General features: G+C 38.1%; 1 protein-coding gene across 15 annotated transcripts in view; it reads left to right on the forward strand.

Annotated features, from left to right (window-relative positions):
• Window positions 1-642: 642 nt before the first annotated feature.
• The window catches only part of SNAP91 (synaptosome associated protein 91), a 165,926-nt gene continuing 140,164 nt past the window's right edge, over window positions 643-26,404 (forward strand). For 4 of the 15 annotated variants that reach the window (XM_005552452.3, XM_045391178.1, XM_005552455.3 and 1 more), the window contains exons 1-2: window positions 1,227-1,503; window positions 2,393-2,552. In XM_005552452.3, coding sequence (XP_005552509.1) covers window positions 2,423-2,552 — 130 coding nt within the window. In that variant the 5' untranslated portion in view covers window positions 1,227-1,503; window positions 2,393-2,422. Of the gene's footprint in view, window positions 1,579-2,392; window positions 2,553-26,404 lie in introns of all 15 variants that reach the window. The other 11 variants (XM_045391174.1, XM_045391182.1, XM_005552456.3 and 8 more) reach the window with 5 other exon arrangements.

The following is a 26,404-nucleotide window of genomic DNA, read 5'->3' on the forward strand; positions in this document are numbered from 1 at the left end:
TGTTTTTTAAATAGAATTGCGTTTTTATTTCCCTCGTAAATACAGTAAAACTAGTATTTGAGACAATGGTGCTCTTAAGCTGTCTCTCTTTAGTCATTAAGCTTCCAATTAGTGCTAGAATCATTCTCAACAGTCAAGAAATCATGACTGCATACTGAACACTGAACCAGGTGAAAGAGAGGAATATATAACAAAACCTTGAGATTGATAGGTATCCATACATGGCTTCAAGGCTGAGCAGAAGCCACCAGAAGCCAGGGGGAAAAATGCCAGGAAAGTTCACAAATATAGTTTTGATCTTCATGCTACTGTGAGAATTAAAAAAAAAAAGTTGAACATAAATAACAACCTTTGAAAATGTCAACATGTGAAGCTATTAACCAACTCCACATCCCTGTTTAGAAATTCCTGCTTACTATTCAAGTATACACTTGATATTCAATTGACGGATGTTCCAACACTATATTCAACTGGCAGAATTACTTTTAAAGGGTACGAAGGGTTTATCCTTATGCACTCAAATGATTACTGTCGAAGGTAACCTGGGACTCGATTAATGGCTGTTAATTATTCGCCCTTCAGCAGACCTCAGTATCCCTTTAAGACTAAAGTGGCTAGAATTACCGGCCCACCCGGGCTCCCAGTTGTAAATGAGACAAGCGGAGGAGCCTGAGGAGCTGAAGACGCACAGGTAACGGTCGCGGATGGCCGGCAGGATCTGACATTTAAAATCACCCTGCTCATCTGGGCCTGGGCGCCTTTGACAGGCGGGCGTGTCAGCGACAGTGTGGGGGAGAAGGGGCTGGGCTTCGCCAGGCAGCGCGCGACGACGCCCTTGCCTTGGCCTTCACCGAGTAGAACCCGAGAAGCCCACTCGCCTGGCTTGGCCAACGCCCCCACCGCCCAGGGCGCCCCCAGCAGTCGGCGGGCAGGTGTGCGCGGTGCGCGCTCCCAGTGCGTGCCGGGTGCGGAGCCAGCATCGGAGGGGCGGCCAGGAGCCCAGCGGAGAGCGGCGAGCTGGGTGGGTGTCGGCCTCCTCGCCTCCCCGCCTCCTTCTTCTCCCCTCCCGCTTGCCGGGGATGCTTGCGCGAGGCGCCCCCTCGCCTTTAAGCTCCCAGCCCCGGGGGGCGGTGTGTGTGAGTAGCTGGGAGGGGGCCGCGAGGCACTCCGCCGAGGGCTCGTCCGGGTTTGTCCGCCGCCGTCACCTGACTCGTCGGAGGAGCCACAGCTGAGGTGGGGGCGGGGATGGGGACGCAGCTTGGAGCGCTAGAGAGACGCGGCGGCGCTTGCAGAAGAGGCGGCGGCGGGCGGGTACTGGCTTCTGGGGCCAGGGGCGGCGGGTGTTGGGACCGCGGAGCTGAGGAGCGGGGCCCGGCCAGGGCTGGAGACTTTGCGCCCAGGGGCACCGGGTCTGCGCGCGGTCGCACACACCCACCGGCGCGGCTTCCCTCAGCTGCCCGGGCTCCGCTCATCCTGCGGCGGGCGGCGCCGCTCAGGGGCGGGGTGAGTACCCGCGGCCGTACTCGGTCCCCTCCCCGCGCCAGGGCCGCGCGGGGATCCACAGAGGATAATCCCAGGGTGCGGAGAAGGGCAGCGGCCGGGTGACAGCTCCGCGGAACGCTCCAGGGCGGGCGGGGGGGCTGGGCTGCGCTGTCAGCCCGGCTCCGCTCCAAATCCGGGAAGGGTGAGGTGCCCCAAGACTCCGGCGCCTCCGCAGCGCTCCCGGGCGGCCCCTGCGGCAGGAATTTGGAGACCGGGGGGAAGGGGCCCGGGCTATCGGCCTCGGCGAGGCTTTGGAGCCGGCGGCGGGGAAGGAAGGGGAAGCGAGGGCATAACATGGCGCAATGCTAGGATAATCTCCTTCGCGACTGAGGGAGGACGAGCCCTTTGCTGCAGCAGCGCGAGGAGGAGGAGGGAGGCAGCCAGGGGTTGGGTAGCCGATGCATTCCCCGAAGCCTGCAGGCTGCTAGGAGGAAAGTCTGCGAAGGTGGGAGGTGGGCACCGGTGGGTGCGGCGCCCAGGGAATAACCCGGACGCACGTCGTGGCTAGCGCAGCACCCGCGTGTCAGGTTGCGGGGAAAGTGCTGATTGACAGGGGGGTCCCCAGGGGGCGAGTCTGGTCCTGTGTGGGGGTTGGGGGAGAATGGGGACGGTGTCACGATGCTGAGACTGGAGCCCACGCTGGGGTTCCGTGACTGCCCCACTCACGGCCAAGACTCCCTGGACCGCATCGCAGGAGCGGGGCTTGGCGCGTTGCTGGCTCCAAGAGGTGGTGCCAGGGTGGGGATGGAGGAGGAGAGAGCCGCCGCGCGGCTGGAGGAGGCAAAGCCTGGGTGCTTGGAGGGGAGGGTCTGCGGATTAAAGCCGGACCGTCTCCCCTTGTTTCCTGCAGAAGAGGAGGTGGTAGACGCGACCAGAGAAGATGTCGGGCCAAACGCTCACGGATCGGATCGCCGCCGCTCAGTACAGCGTGACAGGCTCTGCTGTAGCGAGAGCGGTCTGCAAAGCCACTACTCATGAAGTGATGGGCCCCAAGAAAAAGCACCTGGACTGTAAGCATCTCTTTATATAAGAGGGACATGCGCACGGCAGAGGCGCCTGGGATGCTGGTGGTGCGGCCTGTGCTCTTGGTTGATAATGCTGCGGCCTCTGATATTCCCAGCCAGGTTGCCCCTGAGCTGAAATTCTCCAGCTGTGGAGGTGTTCCCTTGGGTTAGTCCTGAAACCTTGTCTTGTGAGCCATTTTTTCCTCTTATTTAACTCCAAGGTCTTGGTGAAGGGGGGAAAATACACACACACACATTATGTGTATATATACACACACACACAGATTGTACACTCTGAATTAGATGTTTTGCACCTTTTTTCTTTCTCCACCCACCCTCCCTTCTCCAAATTAGAGGAAATTAGAGGTTGCACAGTCAAAAAAAAAAAAAAAAAAAGATGAATTTATGGAAGGTCAAACTTGTCACCCTAGTTCTTTCCTAAATACATTTCAGATAATTCTAAGATAGTATCATCTTTTTCAGTGTTGCTCCTGAGGATTTTTTTTGTGAGAGAGAGTGTGTGTGTGTGTGTATGTGTGTATGTTACCATACCAAACAAATGAATTCAAGATACTGAATGAGGAAATTGGACTTAATAGCTATGGCAATTTCATTTTACACATTCTGGTACATTTTGTCCCATTCTCAGAAAATGCTGGGTGAGATGACTATGCTATGGTCACAAAATGGATGTACTTCCCCAGCATCTGAGATGGTGCAATTTTAGATGGAAACATTTAATTCTTAATGTTGTTTTTGTAACTGGTTATTTGATGGAAAAGGCTTTATTCTACTCTGGAATCTGTACATTTCTGAAATACCTTAATTAACAGTAAGTCTTTAGTCATTGAAGGATAAACAGAGACACTTAGAAAAGAAAAAGGCTTTCACCTGCTTTGGGTGGTGAGGCTCCTCATAAGTCAGGCTATATGAGTGTATGTTCAGCAGTTGCTATTTAGTTCTCTTGACCTGCTTAGGATCTTCTGTTCTATTGTGATGTTTTTGGTAAAGGTCAGTGTTGGCATGAGAGACACAGGTATGGCCATAACCATTTCCTCAGCTGGCTTCCTTTGCTCATCTTCTGGGTTTTTTTGGCCTGAGGTCTTTTCCCTACTATCTCCTTTGTGCAGCTGAGAAAGTGGTACCAGTGTCAGAATTCACTCTCGCCCTGTTATCTGCATAAGTCAAGCTTGGTGAAGCTTACAACTGGACGTTGTAAGAGTTGTCTAGCCTTCTGAACCTGTTGTCTCATAGAATTGAATAATTTTGTTTCTAGAAGCTGATCTGAGGAGAAAGTACCATTATGCCTTTCCCAAGGGAATGTGTAACAAAATTTGTTGATTACAGTATTATATGTTATATGTGCAGTACAAGATGAAAGAGGCCACCAGGGCCAGGGCACCTAACAGAAGTGGAAATTGTAAATTTATGACCAGCTCACTTTGCTGCAGCATGCTGAATCATTTAGCCATTTTCCCATCAGTTTCCCCAACTCTAGGAGGATGATTCATGTCTTAAAGGTGTATATCAGTCTAGAAAATCCTCATAATAAAAAGGTATAGGTTATGAATTTGCTACATGCTGGTCTATAATGAAAATGATAAATCAGTATACTGATATATTTCAGAGAACACTCACAGGTTTGAACAGTTCATTAAAACATCATTCAGATAAAGACCGACTTCTCCAGATCTAAATATTTAGTCACATTAGTATTTTAGTGGAAAAGTCTTTTGAAAATTTTGAAGGTAGGAGGTTTTCCAATATGATTTCTAAGATGTGGAAAATAGGGGGAAGAGATTCCATGTTATAAGAGAAAGCAGCTGAAATAGGAACTGGTGTTGAATTAATAATATGAATGGTCGTAAGAGCTGAACATTTATTGAGCAGTTACTATATAGCAGGCACTGAGCTTTATATTATTAATCTTTCACCGCTTAATGGGTTCAGGGAGGGTAATTAACTTTCATGGCTTATTTTTTTTTTCTTTGTGTGATGGAGTCTCGCTCTGTCACCCAGGCTGGAGTGCAGTAGTGCATTGTCGGCCCACTGCAGCCTCCCGGGTTTGAGTAATTCTCCTGCCTCAGCCTCCTGAGTCGCTGGGACTTACAGGCGTGTACCACCACACCTGGCTAATTCTTGTGTGTTTTTTTAGTAGAGATGGGGTTTCTTCATGTTGGCCAGGCTGGTCTTGAACTCCTTCCCTCAGGTTATGCACCCACCTTGGCCTCCCAAAGTGCTGTGATTACAGGAGTGAGCCACCACTTCCCCTGGCCAAACTTGCATAGCTTTTAACCAGTGCACTTAACTGCCATCTGTAGTTCAGTAATATACTCTATTGAGAGAGGAGAGAAAATGAACCATATTAACCTAAATGGTCTAATCTCAAAACACTCACCTTGCTTGGATAGCTTTCTGTGGAATTGAGCATGAAAATCTGCATACATATTGCAGTCTTTATAATATGCATGAAAAAATTTTAATTCTGTCATGAAAAAAATTGAATGAAAAAATTTTAATTCTGTTGCATAAAACAATGACCAAAATCCAAGCACTGAGGAGTATTGCTTAGTGGTTTTTCTTTTTAATGTTTTGCTTTTCTAGTAAGTCATAAAATAAAACATCTACTTAAAACCAACTTTTGGGTGGAATTTGGAGACATAGGTATCACATTATTAATATGTACTATTCTAAGAAAAGATGATATGGAAAACCTGAATATATATGTTATATGCATTATTAAGAGGACATCTTTGCTCAGAATTCTTTGTGAAGTTCCTTTAAAAAAACAGTAAACTATCTCAGTAATTTATTCACAGGTTTTCAGTAAACACCAGTTATAAAAGTGAGTTGTTATTAAAACGTGCAAACACATAATTAAGTTTCTCTATAGGCACTGAAGCATTCTCAAGTAGTTGGTGTTTTAGTTCTGAAAATATTAAATACTGGTTTGGAGAAAAAGAGCACAAAATGTAGAGTGTGGGGATTTGAAACAAAAACAATTCCAATTTATTATTAGTTTGGTTTGTGTATAACTTTTTAGTTTGGAGTTTAGATTGGAAGATCGTTAAAATAGATTTATGGTTCTGTCATTTTTTTTTAGAGGTATTGGATTAATTGGGCTCAAAATCCTTATGAAATATGAATTTAATATTAAGGTACTGGTTTAAATGATAAATTCTTTTCTCTTTAGGTTGATAGGCCAAGAAAACTATTGTTGTTAATTATGGTGACTTATAAAATGATTCTTAAAGATATATGATTTATACACTTGAAGAAATGACTTGTTAACATCTGAGGGCAGAATTATATATGGTGAAAAGGTTGAGATGAAGAAGCTCTGTACATTTATTCCCAGATTTTTTTTCTTTTTTCAGTGACAGCACTTAACAATCTAAGTAAGGATTATATGTTTTATGATACTTTTGGATTATGTAAAACTTTCATTCCATACTCGACTATAATAATGTTGCCCTTTGTATGTGAAAATTAAATACCTAATCAATATTGGTTTGACATTAACTTTTCTGGGTCCACCTATACATCCTCGCCTCCTTTCCCTTGTAACTTGTTGTACCTATTTGCTAGCATATAAAACATCCAGGAGTCAATGAGTATTTACCTTCTTAGTTACATCTGTTTGACACTTCAGTGTTGTTTGTTTTTTCTATTTTGTGTGTGATGCCCTAAAGGATAGCCCAAGTCAAATAATAAAGTAAAAAGATTAGGTAGTAATAGGAACCCAGTGTGTACCCGGTATTATGTCAGGGCTAAACAATAAAATAGAGTTGGTCCAAAGTAACATCTGCAGCGGTAAATTTGGAAAGTTTTGCAGCCCTGCTATATGATTCATTTCAGTTAATAGTGCTTATGAATGATTTCTATATATGCTACATTGTTAAAGTATCCTATTTATGATTATCAGAATTCAAACCTAGACATTACTGTTAACATCAAAACAAACCTTATGAAAAGCCAATTTGGTTTTCAGTAATCCTATTTTTTCCGTATTAAACACTTGAAGCTATTTAGTAATGAGCTTATCCCACATGAAAAGTAAGAGCTTCACGTTCTGAATCTGATGTTTGAGAGATACTAGAATTTTACTAACAATTCTGTTCCTCCCAAATTACAAAAAAGAAAAAGATTATGTTTCTTATAAGACTATCTGGTAAAGGTAGTAGGAGATATGGACTGATTTTTGATTGAAGACAAATACTAGCACATCAACACAAATTCCTGCTGCTTTAATTTTATTCATAAGATATTCTGCAAAAAAGAAATTTTGTGAGTTAAAAATAGAATGAAAATTTAAACCTGAAAGTGAGTTTGCTTTGCATAAATGTGCTTAGTAAACCTGAAATATATTTTAATTAATAAAAATTCTGTTAGCATACTAATTCAGCAGCCACCATATGTTTATATTTGCGATAATTTAGTAGGGCTTTCTATAAGTGCTGAAAGATCCAAAAAGTAAGCAAAGTTTACTGAATAAAATTGAGTAGAACAATGTGTAAAGGATTACTGAACACTAGAGTAACTTTGAATTTGAGAAGTATACTAACTTGCTGTAAATATATTTTAATTTGATTCTAGTTGTTCTCATTTAACTATTCGTTTTTTTAAAAACAAAACAAAACACACCCTCTCATTTTTCTGTACCAGAACATAATCTGTTCCTTCCTCTTGATTTTACTAGAAGACCCAGCCCAAGGGTGAAGAGATGGGGTAGACGCACTTCTGAAAAGTATTTAATATGATTATAATTCATACCATACATGTGTAATGGGCTCAATGTGTGTGATTCTGTGACATTCTCAAAGATGCTTAGTGTCCTAGGAGGGGAGAGAAGAGATCACGTGATCAGGGTGGGCAGGAGCAGGGGAAGCAGAGTGACCAAGAGTCTTAGGTAGTAGGAGGGAGCATGCTTTAAAAATGACACAAAAATAATTAAACAGACTTTATAGCAGCTAGTGGAACAATAGGGATTTTTTTCCAGATCTTTTTACTTTCTCATTTTCAGAATAATCTTTTTTTAATGGTATAATGTTAAATATATTTGGGTCACTTTAGTTATTTTTTTTCGCTTTTTGCAGTCAGCGTAGTTAGCAGATACTTTCTTAGAATAAAATTGGTAACAATTCGATTTTTAAAAAGTTGTTTTAGTGATTTAAAATGTTGATATGGAAAAAATACTGAAAATTATATAGATAGTAGGCAAATTCATATCTTAATTGCAATATTAGCTTGTAGCATTTTAGATTAAAATCTAAATTTCTTGATATATTGCCACGTTAATTGTAATGCTTAATAAATGGTGGCTGAAGATTTATTTGTAATTTAATCTGTGTGCTTAGTTGCCATGGACCTGTCTTTTAGCTTTTCACAAATCAATATCCTTTAAATACCTTACCTCCTCTCTTCAATTGACTGATGCTGGGATAGGGTGTTCTTCGGAGCTTATCTTGGTAAAGAAGGTCAGAAGTGACATATAACCCTATTCCCTAGGGGCCGAGGATGTTTTCCTTGCAGAGTTGTATTTTAAGTGACTCAACTCCTGAGCCAGCATCTACTAAGAGAACCTTCAAACAAAATCATAGTGCATTTAAATAATTTGAAAAATCAAATTCCTTGCCATTAAAAATATTTATCCTTAGTTTCATTTCTTTTACAATGTTTTCTCTTTTTAGAAAAATGTATATTTATGAAGAAGAATGTTGGCTATGTTTTTTCTTAGCCATTTATGTAATGTGGGAGTTGCCCTATTTTTTTCTTTCTCACCAAGGGAAGATTGGTTGAATGGCATACCCCTGTGTCAATTGCACAATGACTTGTGAGTAAGAAATGATGACTCTTCCTTGAAACAATTGGGTGAAAGCACAAACCAGAGAGAATTGTACCCTGAAGCCCACAGTCTTTCTGTAGCTGTTTTTCTGCTGTCTCTCCATTTGTCCCAGATGTGTGAGGATCCTCCTCTCCCTTGTGTACAGAAGCCTTCTTTAGTATTCATTTTTAAGGAGGATCTAGCATTTTCTAAAGAATTTTTGCCAGGTGCTGTGGCTCACGCCTGTAATCCCAGCCCTTTGGGAGACCAAGGCGGTCAGATCACCTGAGGTCAGGAGTTCGAGACCAGCCTGGCCAACATGATGAAACCCTGTCTTTACTAAAAATACAAAAAAATTAGCCGAGTGTGGTGGCAGGCACCTGTAATCCCAGCTACTCGGGAGCCTGAGGCAGGAGAATCGCTGGAACCCAAGAGGCAGAGGTTGCAGTGAGCTGAGATCACGCCATTGCGCTCCAGGCTGGGAACAAGAGCAAGACTTCATCTCAAAAAAAAAAAAAAAAAAAAAAAAGAAATTTTAGGAGAGAGAGAATCTAGGTCTCTCCCTGGTTGGTGTAATTTTGCTTTTGGGCTGCACCATTTGATTGTTCTCGTAGGCTTAGCATTTTTATTTTAAATTACAACTGTCCTTTCTACATGAGTTATTCTCTCTGTCATCTGTATCTTTAACATCTTCTGTCTCTCTTATAAGTATTTTCAAGTATCTCCATTTAAAACAAACAAACCACACACACGTCTCTTTGGCCTCTATTATCTTAGTAATAGCTTTTCAGCAACCAACCTGTCATTCTTTGCTTTTTCTTTTTTCCCACAACCAAGCTGCTTGAAATAGTGATTTACTCACCATTCCAAAGAAAACAGACACAACTGTACCCCTCTTTAAATATTCTGCGTCTTTGAATGGCATAATTCATGCATGAAATCTTAGAATTGCTATTGGATGCCAGGCATTGCCTACTCAGTTGCCCAAGCCACTAACTTTAGAGTTATCCCTCATCCCTCAAATTCAGTGAGTGATAATTATTTAAAAGCTCTCTGAGCTGTATGCAGTGTCTCATGCCTGTAATCCTAACACTCTGGGAGGCCAAGGCAGGAGGATCACTTTAGCCCAGGAGTTTGAGACCAGCCTGGGTAACATAGGGAGAGCCCATCTCTATAAAAAATAAAATAAATTAGTCATGATCATGTGTACCCATGGTCCCAGGTACTTGGAAGGCTGCGGAGGATGTCAGGCCTGCAGTGAGCCATGATCATGCCACTGTACTCCAGCCTGAGTGACAGAGCAAGACCCTGTCTGAAAGCAAAACAAAACAAAAAACTACCTGAAATCTCGTTCTTTAGTTGTCTTCTGCTTGATTTAGAACAGTAATAAGCCTCATTTGTAAAATGAAGACTAATTATAGTACCTACTTCACTTTTAATGAGTAATGCATAAGATAATGCATGTAAAATACCTAGACCAGAACTTGACACACAGATATGCAATAACAATCAGTTATTAATATCACTACTAATAATAAACATTACTAGTACAATTATTGCTACTACCACCACTATAACAATTCCACATATATCGCCAGTGATTCGGCCCTTCTTCTCCATGCTTTTTTGTGCCCCCTGCTTTTAATTGTATCAGTTTTTCCTTTAATTCTAACTTTCTCTTTCTGTAGTTTGGAAGATATATATACTATTTCTGTTCTTTTAGTGATTAACCTTAAAAATTTAATATGCATATGTAATGTCTGAAGTTGATCAATATCTCTTTTTTCTTCCCAAGAAATGTAGAAACTTTTAACTTCAATCACCCACTTCTATCTTACGTGCTATTATTATTCAGTGTTTTACGTTTCACTGTAGTTTTAACTCATAAAGCTGTACATTGTTATTTGATGAAAGCAATGTTTACTTAGATATGCCTACCTTGTAACTGACTTCTTTGCTCACCATTCCTTCATCATTTATAAGATTTTCTTGAACTATATACTTTTCTTGAAGTATATTTTGAAGATAATGTATCTGTATATAAGATTCTAGAATGACAGTTATTTTCACTTTGATATTTCACTCATTTGGCTTCTATTATTGCTCTTAGGAGAATTTATCTGTCTACCTGCCTTTAGGTAATTCCTTTGTTTGACGGGGGCTACATTCAAATCTTCTGTTTGTCTTGTCCTTCTGTATTGTATGTGTGTCTAGATGTGGCATTTTTGTTTGTTTGTTTATTCTATTTGGAATTTGTTGGGTTTTTAAAATCTGAGAATGTATGTCTCTCATCAGTTCTGGAAAATTCTCAGCTTTTCAGTTATCATTGATTATTGCTTATTCTCATTCTCTTTTCTTTTTATGTCCTTCAAGCATGATTAGAAATATGTTAGACTTTATTACATCCATATAAATCTTAATATACTTTTTGTATTTTCTAATGTTTTCTTTTCTGTTCAGCATGATTTGTTTTTCAGATACCTTCCAGTTCATTAATTCTCTGTTTAGCTGTGTCTTGTCTGCTTTTATGCATTCTTAGTTTTTTACTTTATTTATTTATATTTTTTGTTTTTGAATTTTTTCAAATTTGCCCATTTTCTGGATACTGTATTTTTCTTGCTAATATTTTTGAGTTCCTCTTTTATTTCTTTACCATTTTAAACAAAACTAATTTTATATTCTATGTTTCATAGATCTATGACATGAAGTTCTGTTTCTATTGTTGTTTTTGCCTGATATTCAGTCATGATTCCTCATATGTTTTGTAATTTTAGACTCTGAGGTAATGTTGGCTAGGACTTAATTTGTGGGAATCCTAGGGAGCCTAGGGTCACCTAGAAAGATTTTGCTTCAGAGAGGTCCCACAGGTGCTGCCATTCTGAGAGCACCTGAAGTTGATTTCTGCTCTTGGAGTTTCCCATCCAGTGCAGGTCCAGATCCATAATCCTTGTCCATAATTTGAAAATCCAACATGCTCAGAAAACCAAAATTATTTTTGTAAATCATTTGGCAGGAAAAGTTGACCCTCTATAGTCTTTATATACTGCCTATCATGAAGAGTCATATGTTAAGCTATAAAAATATTGTCATATTATGGTATGCTGTTCAGATTATAGTGAGGTGTTACTTCATATATGATGTCTGTACCATAATACCTTTGTAGAATCTCAAAAATCATGAACTTTGAAACATATATGGCCCTAAGGGTTTTAGATATTGGAGTGTGGATCTGTAGTATAAATTTGAATCACAAAGTTCATCAGGGTGAAAGCTATGGTTACAAATGCCCCAGAGATTTTTTTCCCTTATCTACCCAGAGCTTAGGAAGAGCAGGACACATTTTCCCTTGTCTCCTTTTGCTGAAAGATATTCTTTTTTGTTTTTGTTTTTCTATTAATTTTACTAAAGGAGTAACGCTTTGAGGATCCTAGCTTTATATGGTTGTCTTAGTTCCAACCAGTAACCTTGCTTAGTCTCAAAGGCCTTGTCCCCTGTTCGCCACAGGGCTGCTAGAATCTAAGACTCTAAGCCACTTAGATTAACACATGACTTCAGGGCAGCCTCCTCTTCAGTATTACTTTACTATGTGGTTTTCTGCAATTTCTTTATTTTTCTGGCCTTGGAAATTGCTTTTATTTTCTTGTGAGTTCAGCCAAATGAGTGGAAGGATGCCTGTAATATTTATCCAGGTTATCAGGTGTTTTTCCCTTGATAGTCCACCTGTATGCTAGATATGGAACCAGCGTATTTTCCTATTCTTTGTTTTTGCCTACACACACACATACCCCACAGTTCATTGCTGAACTACTTTGAAACATTAGATTTACTACATTCTGCATTACTTTTGGGCCTTTGCATGTATTGTTTTTAAGTTTTAATATATTTTTAAAATCTAATTTCTAAAACTCTAGTTTTAGGCATTCTTTTCAGTGCCTAGATGGTCCCCTGTGCATATATTTCTTTCATATGCCTCCCAGAACTATAGTGGGATTCTCTTTAGTGGTTGTTTTCTTTCTCTAGTCTGTAGTTTCTTTGAGACTGTCTTATTCCTCACACCAAACATAGCATGATAGCAGGTTTGGGTAAATATTTGTTGAATGATTTTTATTATGCTTCATATTTCTCTAATTTTAGACCTTTGTTTTCTCATAAACTTTCTACTTAAAAATTTTACTTTTACCCAGTAAACTTCAGAAGAGCAAGGGGTTAAACTCAATTCTTTCTCTCAGAAGACTATAAAAACAATAGAAGTGTAAAATTGGAGGAATACAAATAAATAAACATTAAATTATTTAATGTATATAATATGTATTTCCTGACATCCTCTCAACACTTGCATGGCCATGATGTGAAGATTTTATCTGGGGAAAATTAGAACCTTGATATTAAAAGTTAGAACAATGAGCAAGTTGGTAAATTTGAAAAAATGTTAGATTTTAAACAATTATATCCATCATTTTTTTTCGTTGTGGATTTAAAGCATATTGGACTTCTCTCAGTACATATCATTAACTATTAGATATTAGATGGTTAAGTATTAATATTAGAGAAAATCCTTTGCTGGCATTGTGTGTTTGTGTATATGCGTGCAACTATTTTCTGTAGAGTTGGATACAGTTGGGAAGCATTGTATTCAATATTCATTTTATAATTCATAACTACATATATTATACCTGGTTAAGATAATTACAAAAGAAAAACAATTTCAAAAGTGACTATACACTTTCAATATTCACTGAAATAATAGTATTCACTAAGTACTTGGTGATACTATTCATTAACATGATAAAATTTCCCTTAACAACTTGTGGGCTTTTGACAAGCAGTAAGGAAAGGGGGCAAGATTAACCTGAAACTTAGGGTTCTTTTGCCTTTGTAAAGAAAGCAATAAATAACAACATATTTAGTTTTATTTTCAATGACCTACTTGGAAAAATTAGAAATTACTTTCAGTGCTGAGTCTTTCACTAGCTTACTTAGCACAATCCCATTATTTATTCATTTAACAAATATTTGGATAATTTCCAAATGCCAGGAGTTGTTCCAGGAAACAGGGATACCATGGTGAACAAGATATGCATGGCCTTTGGCATCAGAGAGCTCGTGACTTAGTAGGGGAAACAGAAAATTAAAGAAATAATTACAGGTGATTCAAAAAGAATTAAGTTTTAATAAAGAAGGTGAAGACTACAGTGGAGGCACATTGCAAAGGAAGAGATGTTTAAGCCCAGACTTGACGAATGAATGGGACTTAAAGTAGGTGAGGTGTGAACAAGAACTGCTGCAGAATGCTATCTAGGAAGAGGCTCACAGAGAGCAAGCCACAATTTAGGAGTTTGAAAAAGTTGAAGGTTGCTGGACGAATGAGTGTAGGAAGACAGAGAACGCCTGTAGTCCCAGCTACTCGGGAGGCTGAGGCAGGAGAATGGCGTGAACCCGAGAGGAGGAGCTTGCAGTGAGCTGAGATCCGGCCACTGCACTCCAGCCTGGGTGACAGAGCAAGACTCCGTCTCAAAAAAAAAAAAAAAAAAAAGAAATAACACCAGTGTTGTAGATTGCCTGAGATGTGCAGGGCCTTTTAGGCTCAGGAGAATCTTAGAAGTTGATCAGCCTTTTCATTTTTTATAGATGAGTAAGCTGAGTCCTAAAGTGACAAAATTACACTTTCTGTATGTGTTAATACTGAATAATTCTTATCTACCTATCTTGAATAGGTGCCCTAATGTGTAATTGCCTTATTCACCTAGTTCTGATTGTTACGTCTAAACCAGTGGATTTCACTATAGTATCACTATGAACCTCATTAGTGTCAAAGTATAGAGCTTACAGCTGTTCCAACTTCTAGCTAAATAATTCAGTTAGACAATGGCTTCATGTAGTTTTGTTGTGTTTTTTTCTCCCTAAAACATCTAGGTTGCAGTGTGTTCATGTTTTTCTGGCCTCTTCATTATGTATTTTAACATGTAACATTCTGGTTTTGGCTACCCTTGAGTGAGCATGAGTGTACCCATGGAAGGTTCCATAGGAGGCTGATTGGAGACTGTGCTAATGAGTGGGCTGTGACCAACTGTTTAACATATGCATCTCCTCACTGCTTTGTGGTTCTTTCCCACCCCCCTCCCCACAATAATTTTCATCATTGTTCCAAAGGAGTTGCTTAATTGTTAGTTATATTTTATTGCATTTTGTGAAGGACTGTGTGCCTTGGTGACATTACAGTACCAGTGGTCTATTCTATATATATCTTAATGAAACAGAAATTTGACTTTGGCCCCTATTGTAGGTTATACTAATCATTTTGTAGGATAGTGCTGTGAATTAAGAAACAAGTGTTTTTTCAGTTCAGCTCAGCATTACTTTCTCAGGTGGAAAAATAGTATGAATCGAGCACTCAGTTGCTGTGAGTATAAATGGGTATAAATATTTGAGAGGAAGGGTTGGCAATATTAATCAAAACCCTTGAATATCCTTTGACCAGCAAGTTGAATTCTACAGCTTTACATCAGATAAATAATTGGAAAAATGTTTTGTTTCCCCAAAATTTGTTGCATCACTGTGTATAGGGGAATGCAAAATTGAATATACCCAAATACTTTTTAAAAAAATGATAGTGTATTCAAACAATAAGATACTGGCCAACCTTGAAAAACGAGCTTGTTAAAGTATATTTGACATGGAAAGGAAAATTTATGAAGTGTGATCATAAATCACAGTTTTCTTTCTTTTTTCTTTTTTTTTTTTTTTTTTTTTTTTTTGAGATGGAGCCTCGCTTTGTCACCCAGGCTGGAGTGCAGTGGCTGGATCTCGGCTCATTGCAACCTCTGCCTCCCCGGTTCAAGTGATTCTTCTGCCTCATCCTCCCTAGTAGGTGAGATTAGAGGTTCATTCTAACACACCCAGCTAATTTTTTAAAAGTTTTTATTTTTAGTAGAGATGGGGTTTCACCATGTTGGTCAGGCTGGTCTCGAACTCCTGGCCTCAGGTGATCTGCCCACCTCGGCCTCCCAAAGTATTGGGATTACAGGAGTGAGTCATTGCACCCGGCCCCACAGTTTTCATTTTTTAAAAGTATATGTATGCCCATAATTTTGGGAGAATATATGTCAAAATGTTGTCTGTCAGTTTAAAGATTTTTGTTTTCTAATTTATACCCGTATTAGTCATGACTGTTGTGTTGGCAGGTTACAGGACTATAGATAAAATAGTTTTGGTGAAAAGAGAAGCATTTTGGCCCTTGTAACCAATAAGAGGAAAAGTCAGGGGTGAAGCTGGACCTCTCTAGCGCTTGTTCAGGATTCTCCCTCACATTAGTAGTGAAGTACCTATTCCATTCTTGAAGACTTTTTCAATGATTCTGAACTAAAGCTCCCAGGTTCACATTATCACAGCCTCACTGAGAAAAATGAGTTCTCTTCCTAGAGAGAGAGTTTTCCAAAATCATAGGGAAGAATTCTGATTTGCTTAGCACAGGTCATCGTTGACCCATGTATGTGGCATGATATTATGATTGTCAGTCTCAATCAGAACTACATTGTTGGGAAAACCAACAGCTAGTGGCATGCTACAAGTTTAATTTTTGGCTTGTATCATAGTCTGCCATGGATGGCTCCTCCTATCTAGAAATTCTGTCATCTAGAGCTTCAGAGTCCTCCACTGTCATCTATGCATCTGGCTGACAGAGGGAGACAGACAAAAAAGGGGAGTATTGCAAGAGAAGATGTAGGTCCAGGCCTAAATATCATTTCTACCTGTATTCCATTGGCAATAAATCTATTAATGACCTCATCCAAATGCAGAAAAAGCTGGAGATGAAGCCTAGTTGTGTGTCCAGGAGGAGGAAGAAATGGGATGTGAATACACAGCATTCATCTATCATGCCCATGGAAAAGGAAATTAGATTATAGTTTTTTCACCTATAACTTAAAAATACTTCTTTTATGTCAGTGGACTCACTGCATGTTCTTCTATTCTTGGCAGACATTGCAGATTAATCCTGGCGCTCTTTTCTGCAAAGCTTTGATTTTGCCTCAGAGTGCATCCATATACAGTGCTTTAGATTGTCACTGTCAATCACTGTTGACACTTAAGATGAAATAGACTTGCTATCCCTAGTCTAGGCAATATATCCATGCTGGATACTAAAGCAAGCTGCTCACTAGATTTACATAGACCCAGGAATTGCATTCAGCATGGATGGTTCCAAGCTGGGATTCTTCTGCCAGTGACCTTATCTTTATAAGCTAGTAATTCAGTGATTTGTATTGTTACACCCTAGGGAGAAGTTCTTCCTCTCTCTGCTCGATAGCAAAAGGTAGTTGTTCTTGATTTTACATTTTGCATTAGTGGAAACAGTAATAGCTATTGTGAGACAGGGAAAAGACATTTTGAATTTTGCATTTAATATTTAAACTGTCTTCCAGCATCGAGTCTGATATTAATCAATTGCCTTAAAATATATCTAATGCAAAGCATATTAGTACCCAAGAAATTTTCTTTGAGTTGTCACTTAGGTACCTACATGAATATAGTTTCTTTTTCAATTTAAGATAATTTTTGATTCAGTTGTTTGATGTATGATACATTAGCAGTCTCTCCACTACAAGATTCAAGTGAAGAAAAAATAAACGCGCCCTTTAGAGTGAAGGAGAGGCTGATGTGTGAGCACTTACTGTGCCTGGCCCATGTATGTGATTGATTGATTTCATCTTCACAAAGCCCATTAGTTAAATACTCTTATTCCCAGTTTACAGAGGAGGAAAACAAGGCCCAAGGAGGTTAGAAAATTCATCCAAGGTCCCACGCCTAATGAGGGGAGGAGTCAGGATTTCTTCACTGGTCCTAACTGCAAGACTTATGCTTTTTTCTTTTATGTAATGATTTTTGTTTGTTCTCTGTCTTTAGTGGCACAGGTAGCAATAATCAAAAGCAAAAACAAAAATAGTTAAAACATCAGGCCCAGTGTGGTGGGATAATCCCAGCTACTCAGGAGGCCCAGGAGGGAGGATCACCTGAGCCTAGTAGTTTAAGACCCAGCATGGGCAACATAGTGAGACCCTGTCTCAAAAACAAAAACAAAAACAAAAACACACCACATGACCATATGATTGTTTTAGGAAGAAAAAATGGGGTGAAATCCAAAGACAGCTAATTAACTAGATGGGTAAAGCTCTGTGAAGGCCCATCTCTAGCTAATAGGGAAAAAAGTGGAAGCGGGTGGGTTCAAATGACTGTCCTTGAGCCAGTCTCACCCCTCATCAGTTATGTCTTTTGGTGATTTGCTACTGAAGCATTATTTTAACATGCTTGTTAATTAAGGACCTTGGGGGTGGTGGAAGGTACAGCAGAAAGGGCACTGATTTGTGATCGGAGCACCTAGTGTAATTCCAGGCTCTGCTGCTTTCTGACTGTGATCTTAGCTACATTAATTTAATTTCTTTAGACCCCAGTCTCCTCTTTTGTAAGGCATCATGGGGTTATGGTAACATTTAAATGAGTAATTTTTTTTTTTTTTTTTTGAGACGAAGTCTCGCCGTGTTGCCCAGGTTGGAGTGCAATGGTGCAATCTTGGTTCACTGTAACCTCTGCATCCCAGATTCAAGGGATTCTTCTGCCTTAGCCTCCTGAGTACCTGGGATTACAGGCACGCTCCACCACACCCAGCTAATTTTTATATTTTTAGTAGAGGTGGGGTTTTGCCATGTTGGCCAGACTGGTCTTGAACTCCTGACCTCAAGTGATCTACCCACCTTGGCCTCCCAAAGTCCTAGGATTACAGGCGAGTACATTTGTTAAAAATGGCAATAATAGCAACAACAAACTTCAGTCCTTACTCTATAAATTATTGTTATTAGAGGAAAGAGCCTTTCAGAATCTAGATATCTTCCTAGGTATCTTTCAGGTACTGTAAGCAAAATAGATATGTACAAAGAGCTCAGCCTCAGCTGCTCTGGGCTTATCTCTGGCATCTGCTTGAGAGTTGATAGTTTATTCTTGGAAGATATGAGAAGAGAATGGGGCAATTATGCCTTCACTGTACTGTTTCATAATTTGTTTGTTGATAAATGTAATTACCAAAATATAAGTTTACTTTATTAAAATGATCTCCTAAAATCAAATACAAATGACTTTGGAGTGTCTGTTATGGCTTTCCTTTATTAGTATAGATTATTGAGACTTGATAGGTTTAGACTTAGCATTTTTTAGATATTACTTTACACTTTTCAAATATTGAGGTTTTTGTTAAAGAAGATTATTGCTTCTTTAAGAAAATAATGGTGGTTGTCCGTTGAAGTGCTTCAAATAGATGGAAAGCAATAAAGTAAAACATATGTGGAGTGACTTTATTATTGGGCCTGGGTTTTTTGTGGTCAGCATCGTACACTATTCTTAGGTTGGAGTTGAAGACGTAAATGCCAACAGGGAGACACTAAATATATTTACACTGACCACTAATAAATTGCCATTGAGGAACAATTTGTAAAATATTTAGAAAAAGAGTTGATCTAATAGGGAAGTTAATTTGAAAATGACAATCAGTAGTTGTGGTGAATCTCAATATACATTGTATATACTAATAGTGAAATATATTTGAACTTTGACAATTTTAGTACTAATGAAAAGGTAGGCATGACTGAGAGGAACCATATAACAGAATTTAGTTAGTAAATAAGGTTACTGATATTCATTGTTTGGATTGAAGATGTTTTGAAAAATTGTTAGTGGATAATTTAATCATTTCATATTTTACATTTAAGAATTTAGTTCTTATAGCTAACAATAAGCTATGTAATTGTGGTTAAGAATTTATAATATTTAATAAACTAATTTACCAGTTACAATATAACTTTAGGGAGGTTATAATTCATAGAGGTTGTCAAAATCTTAAGTAGGTTATCATTAAGAGCTATCTTATTTTTAAACATTTCGTATGTGTTGTTATGTATTTCTTAAAATTGCTACACTTAGCCAGGCTCTGTTTAAGAGTGTGAAAAGGACAAATGTCTACCTTGACTTAGAAGTACCATCTTTAGTTAAACTTTTGATTTTAAAAACCAAGAATTAATTATCAGTAGCAGAGCATTAGACTTGAAATGCATAAGAAATTGATTATTAGCAATTTCTATGTCATAGTGTGATTCATTATGTATATCAAATTTTTGTTATCTTATTTAAAATGGTGTTATAGTGTAGTTTAATTTTCCTTATATTTTATGAAAACCCTTAAAAATATTAATGCCATTCTTACACTAATTTAGTAATAATTTTTAGACTGCTAGTTAGTACAGGAACTAATCTAACACTGCCCATCTCATTTTTCTTAATGTGAAGAGTTAAAAATGGAAAGGTCCTAGAGCATGAGATATACAAGCAGAAATTGCTCTTTATAAGACTTACCTGTCTCTTGTGAGCTAAAGATTCGTTATTCCTGTTTCAAAATTTATTCCTATGGAAATGCATCCGATTTTAGTAGGCCTTCTCTTTCCTTAGAGGTATATTAGTCAGAATGGATATTACCAACCAAACAAAACACTTTTTCAGTGTATCTGTTGCTTTAGCAGAGAATTGAGTATTTTATTATTAATGTGTAACTGAGCTGCATTGTTTTCTTAGACCTATAAACCTTGTTTCAACAAGTGCTTCCTAATTTTGAGATCTGAAAGTATGTTCCAGCATCTTTTGAGTGATACAATCAAAGTATGAGGACATTACAAGTCTTTTAAAAAGTTGTGCTTAAGGAAAAGTACTTCAGAAATGTGTTACATTTGTTTTGGATCACAGTATTATTTATTTCTCAAGAAGAGATTTATTCATCATGATAGTATTAGTAAGAATTCCCTGAAAAAAATTCAAATATTCAAATTAAGTTATTGCTTTCGTAACCGTAATCATTAGGAAAACTCTCAAATGTGATGCTCACTTTTATCCTGTGTTTATAAAAATTTACTTGAGAGGATTTTTATATTAAACAAAAATGCAAACAAGATTTTAATTCGTTGTTCAGCAAAAGGATCGAATAGGAAAAAATCATTAAGATTAGTAAAAATGTTTTAATTTATAAAATGAGAAAAAGTAAATGATGAGAAATAGAAAGGAAATAAAAGGAAAAAATGAAGACAATTATAGTAATATACTTAAGATAAAATTTTATATCTTGAGAAAAAGGTTAAGAGTTAAATGTCAAAATAGAATATGTAAGGTAGAAGAAAAAGGAATGCAAGACTGCTAACATGAAGAAATAAAATGTTTGGAAATAAATTTTTGGCATGAATTAATAGAAAAGTATGTGGATATTACAATATTCATAATCTTTGAGGAGTGATGTCAAAAATCATTTAATGAATTGTTTTCTAAATGCGTGCCCTCATTCTTTTCTTTACTGTCTTCTCTTCTGATTTTTGTACTTAGATTATGGAAGGAAGGGAGCACCATCATACTGAATTTGAATTACTTTTTACTAGGTATTTTTATATTTATCTCAAAATTATTTGGAGGTTTTCATTTTTAGTGCTTATGTTCATTTTTACTAGTAGACTACTACTTTTTACCATTTTTTGTATGAGTAAAATATATTAAAGTTCATTTATCATAGCTCTATTCCACTAATTTTTACTAGAGACATAGCATATTATTCTAGGTGTTAGTTTTCTTGCTTTTATGGTTTTATAATTTGATAGGAAAGCAAAAACAGAATTTTTAATTTTGAGGGATTAATCGGATGACAGTTTGAAAATTGCTATGTAGTCTCATAGACATGTTGTAAAGACCTCAGTATATTCAAGTATAAAGAGATAGCTGAAAGTTCATGAATCACGCTGGCTGCTCTGTTATCAAGCTGTTTTCACCTGCCACCAGCTTCCCTTTCTTTGGGTGCTCCTAAATGTCTTTGTCCCTAATGTTGCAGATGGGATAGCAGAAGGTTTCCTAAGCTCCACTGTGAACCATGATGGGTGGCCCACCTGATGGTGAAAGATCATAGAGCATATACACCCTTGCCACTTCTGAGCAACGCTTAATTTCATCGTGGGTTGGGGATATAGGTAAACAGAGGGTCTTCCACGAACTTACCACTTAGTGAGATGCTGTAGGAAAACAGAAAAGACACAACAACCTCTGCTGGGAGCATTATAGGATAGACATATAAGCAAACTAATAGTAACATATCATTATAAGTGATAGCCTGGTGGTATGATTGATGTATTTTGAAAGCACAGAGGTGGAAATGGGAACGTTTGCCTGAAGGTAGTCAGGAAAGGCTTTTTAGAAATGGTGGTGTTCACTTTTTGAGGCCGTGGCGGGTGGATCACGATGTCAAGAGATCAAGGCCATCCTGGCCAACATGGTAAAACCCCATCTCTACTAAAAATACAAAAATGTAGCTGGGTGTGGTAGCACATGTCCGTAGTCCCAGTGACTCAGGAGGCTGAAGCAGGAGAATCACTTGAACCTGGGACATGGCAGTTGCAGTGAGCCGAGATAGCACCACCGCATTCCAGCTTGGCGACAGAGCAAGACTCCGTCTCAAAAAAAGAAAAAAAGAAAAAAGAAAAAAAGAAATGGTGATGTTTGGCTGGGTATTGAGGAACAAATAGGAGTTTTCCAGACAAATAAGCATGACTAGACATGGCATGGCATATTTTGTATATAATAAAAAGAGAGGAAGGTTGGGGCTTTGTAGAAAGAATCACTGATGTCAGCCCTAAGTTTTATTTTATTAAGCAGTGAGAAGCCAATGCAGAGTTTCAAACAGGAGAGCTCCATTATCACTTTTATGTTTTACAAATATACATCTGGTTATGTAGAAGATGGCTTCATTAGAGCAAAAGGAGACTAGATAAAAAGATATTAGAGTTAGTCAAATGATAATAAGATCTTGAATAAGGAAATAACCAAGGGAATTAAATGGAGAGACTAGATTTGAAAGGAAATTCTGATGCAGAGGCTATGGGATCATATATGAAATGTGAGGGGGTGGAGATAAGAGACCAGAGAAACCTAAAATTTTAATCTTGGCCCATAATGGAGTCAAATTCCATGGGTTTGAAAATATTTTTAGATATCTCATGCTCAACACATCCAAGAGGAACCCTTGTCTTCCACATCCCTCAACTTATCTCAGTCATCCACCTCTCAGTAGATAACAACTGCATCTATTCAGTTGCTCAAGCCAAAACTTTGAAGTTACTTTACTTCTTTATTTCTCTCCTACACCCATTTCCTTCAGTCAGTCAGGAAAATTAGTTGGCTCTATCTGTCTGCAAAATAAATATAAATCCTACAACCTCCATTGCCCCTGCTAGTCCCCGTTTTATCATCTCTTACCAGGATGACTGTGATGGCTGCCCAATTCTGCTTCTGTCCTTCCCCCATTCTCGACAAAGTACTCTTAACACAGCAGTTGGAGTAATGCTTTCAAACATATTTCCAGTCATGGCACTGCTATGCTAGTAACCCCCATTTCACTTAGCCAAACCTTCAAAGGGTTTATAATGGCTCTTCCAAATATCTGGATAAGTGAATGAGTGTAGTGGCCTCTGCCCAAGATAAGCTTACACTAGAGAGGGAGAAAAAGGAATATATGTATAGAGAAAATCATATTATTTATTATTTTTAAGATCTAGGACACACCATGATACAAGTATAATTTAGAAATTCTAAACCACTTATATTTTAGTTGAATTTCAGGTGAACTTCATCACAAACATATGGCCCATTTAGGATATTATTATTTTTATTTCCTGAAGGACATGAAATAATTTGCTGCTAATTTTTTCTTAAAACAATGTTTTTATTGTCACCATATTAGGTAAGAATAACTAAAACCATACAGTAAGCATAAGTTCATTTGAAGTGACTGATATTTTACCACAAATCCCCCTGAACACCTCACTCTATCTACATTACAAGAACTCGTTAAACCCAAGTATGAGATTATCAGCAAACTAAAGGGTTAACAGCTAGGTTTCATGAGGCATAGAGTACCTGGCTAACTCTGGTAATCAAATAAGTCATGTTAAGCCCTGTATTATGTCCATTTCTCAGTACCAAAACTTAATACACTTGAGCTTTATCGAGGACTTTTGATAATTTTTATATAAAAATTATTATCCAAGAAAACCAGAACCGAAGTAGCATAACTTTCAGGCCCATCAACAAAAAAAGGAATTATTGTTAATTAGCAAGAGTGTACAGTTAACACACTGGTAACACTACCTCTCTTTTTTTCTAACAGGCTTTATAGAAGTTGGCATTCATCTTGTCCTTACTCAGTTGTACTCTCATGGGAAACAGCAGTAAAGAAAAGTTTGATTATGGTCTGTGGTCTACTAATTGAAATTAGAATTGGTAAATTTAGTGTCATCCATTGAATCATTCTGTTAATCCAAATGGATATAATCATTGGCCTAAAAGATGTTTAAGCTGCTGTATATTACACTTGAAATTTGGCTGAGCCACCTAAAGCACTAGATAATATAAAAGCATGAAAGTTGATTATTTTCCCATATAGTGGCCTGGGCCCAAATTGGGCCTTAAATTTCAGTAATTTATTAGCTGAATTAGTCACCAAAGACCTACTAGCCACAGTTTAAAGCACAAATCTTTATAAGTGCTTTAAACAAAAGAGGCTCTTCCTTAATGTTTAAACTTTAATAAAACTCCTTACACTCTACCCTTGATTTGTTATTAAATACCTCTGTAGCCAGTAACTCTAAAAACACTAAAGTAGTGAATTTTATCGAGTTATATAAATATTATCAGCTTATTCAGATGAGCATTTCATGTCACCAAGATACTGCTTAACTAAGTAACCAGCTATTACCTGTAGCATTCATATAATTTTGTATGCTTTGTAGGCCTGGTGCAGGAAGTACTCAAGTAAAAGATAAGAAAAAAGAAAAAAAAAAAACAGTGTTGACTGTGGGATATTAAGGAAGGCTAGAATTTAGGCAACTGAGGTAAAGACAGAGTATGTTCCAAGTTCACAACAAACATTTAATCAGTATCTACTGTGTATCTACTGGTGTAGACACTTGGGCTAGCTTAATGAACAAAAAAACTAAAAATGCTTTCCTTGTAGAGCTTACATGTGAGGTAAGGATAAGAGAATCAAAAAGAAATAAACAAAAAGGTAAGTCAATTGGGTAATATGTTAAAGGCGAAAAAAAAAAAAGACCTATTTTTTAAAAAGATGGAAGCACAGATAAGGGATTGCATTCAGTAAGGCCTCGAATGTGAGATAAAGATGACTGGATTTTCTTTGTAGGTGATTGGCTATTGAAATTATCTGGAGCAAAAGAATAATCAGCTCAAAAAGTTGTTTTGAGAACCTCAGTTTTGCTGAATGCAGAAAGGATTGCAGAGATGGGGAATCTACTTGGCAGAACTGTCTTAGAAGTCCCGAAGCAGGTTCTGCAAAGTTGGTAGGAGGTGGTTGTAGGGAAAAGGTTAGAGTTGAAGACATGAAGAAGTTCGTACCACTTAGTATGGTGTCAACATAGGAAGAGCAAAGGGTCAAAGATAACAGAGGTTCCTACCCTAGTTTTGCCCCATAGAATTGTTAAAGAAGAAATTAAACAGTGTGTGATAGTCTTATAACCTGCTGAAATTAGTGATTATTCTTACATTTTCCTAACTTGAATTATTTTTAATGACAATGGGATGGATGTTGTCTGACAGGGAAAACCGAAGTATTTATTATTTCCTTGTTTTTCTCTCTTAGTCTGTGCTAAACAACACAGCAGGCATTGTTCCTGCTGCTTCTAACTTTTTGCCAGAAGCAGGATTTTTTCCAATATGGAAGGAGGCCTGGACCCCAAACTGTCAGGTGTTGCTATATTTGTGGGTGGCACAGAGGGAGTTTTTTCCATCTAGCAATTATGCTCTGAGGGTGTGACCAGGCAGCTGTGTTAACGTGGGGTATATTCTGACCATTCTAATAACTTTCTCTAAAGCATAAATACTGGGACTGTGGTATCCAATCATAAATCTTGTCTTGTTTAGACACTGAGGGACAAGTTTTGCTTCTTTTTCTAACAGGAGCTTAGATCAGTAAAGGAGTATGTTCTTTAAACTAAAGAGAATTTTAAAGGTCTGTGCCCATATTGAATATTCTCCTCCCTTTTTTGCTACTTATTGGTTATCTTCTAGGAAAGAGGCACAGATGTTGGTGTTGTAACTCATTTGAAGAATAATTGTCATGGCTTTCTCCCTCCATCTGTTCTTTTGAAAAAATGGAGTCATTGCAGAATGGTTCTAGGGTTTCTTGTAACTGTGATTAGTGTCAATGTGATATTAAATAGTTTCTGATTTTTAAAACATTACAGAGCTCCAAGACTTGGAGCAACTATTGCAGGTTTTTAAGATAAGGAAAAAGGAGCATTTGTTATGGTTCTCTCAAAAAAGACTTGTTTCATATCTACTGTATTTCAGGAATTTTGTTGGTGAAGCAAAGCTTGCATTCTAGTAAAGTGCACAGATATGTGAATAAATCTGCATGATATTGTGAGATGAGCTATAAAGATGTGTACAGAATGTGACAAAAAGGACTTTGTTTGGCAAGGTCCAAGGAATCTTGCAAAGGAGGTATTGTTTGAGCATCTAGGATGAATGGGAGCCCACTCATGGACAGGTGGAAGAAGAAAATGTCAGGCCAGGGGAATAGCATATGCAAACACATACAGTTGTGAAAGAGCATGGGAGCTTCTTGTTTGCAAGCAGGCTCTGTGTGAAGAAGTAGCAGGAAGTAATGGAAGGTGGGTGGCAGGAGATCTGTGTCAGCCTTTCCCAACCCATGTTCCTCATCTGAACCATAGAATTCAGAGGATGATTTGAGTGACTGTTTTCTTAATTTTGTCAATGATCATATTTAATGCCAGTCCAGATGCATGAAAGAGAAGTCTTACATACAATGACTGCTTTAGGGTATTGGGAATCTCAGGTTGAAGGGGACTAGATTGTATGACACTATTCATTTCATCAGACATAATCACATTCATATTTAGAACTATACTTTTGAGAGCTGATTAAAAATAGAAGG

The sequence above is a fragment of the Macaca fascicularis genome, chromosome 4, assembly GCF_037993035.2.
Source record: "Macaca fascicularis isolate 582-1 chromosome 4, T2T-MFA8v1.1".
Lineage (NCBI taxonomy): Eukaryota > Metazoa > Chordata > Mammalia > Primates > Cercopithecidae > Macaca > Macaca fascicularis.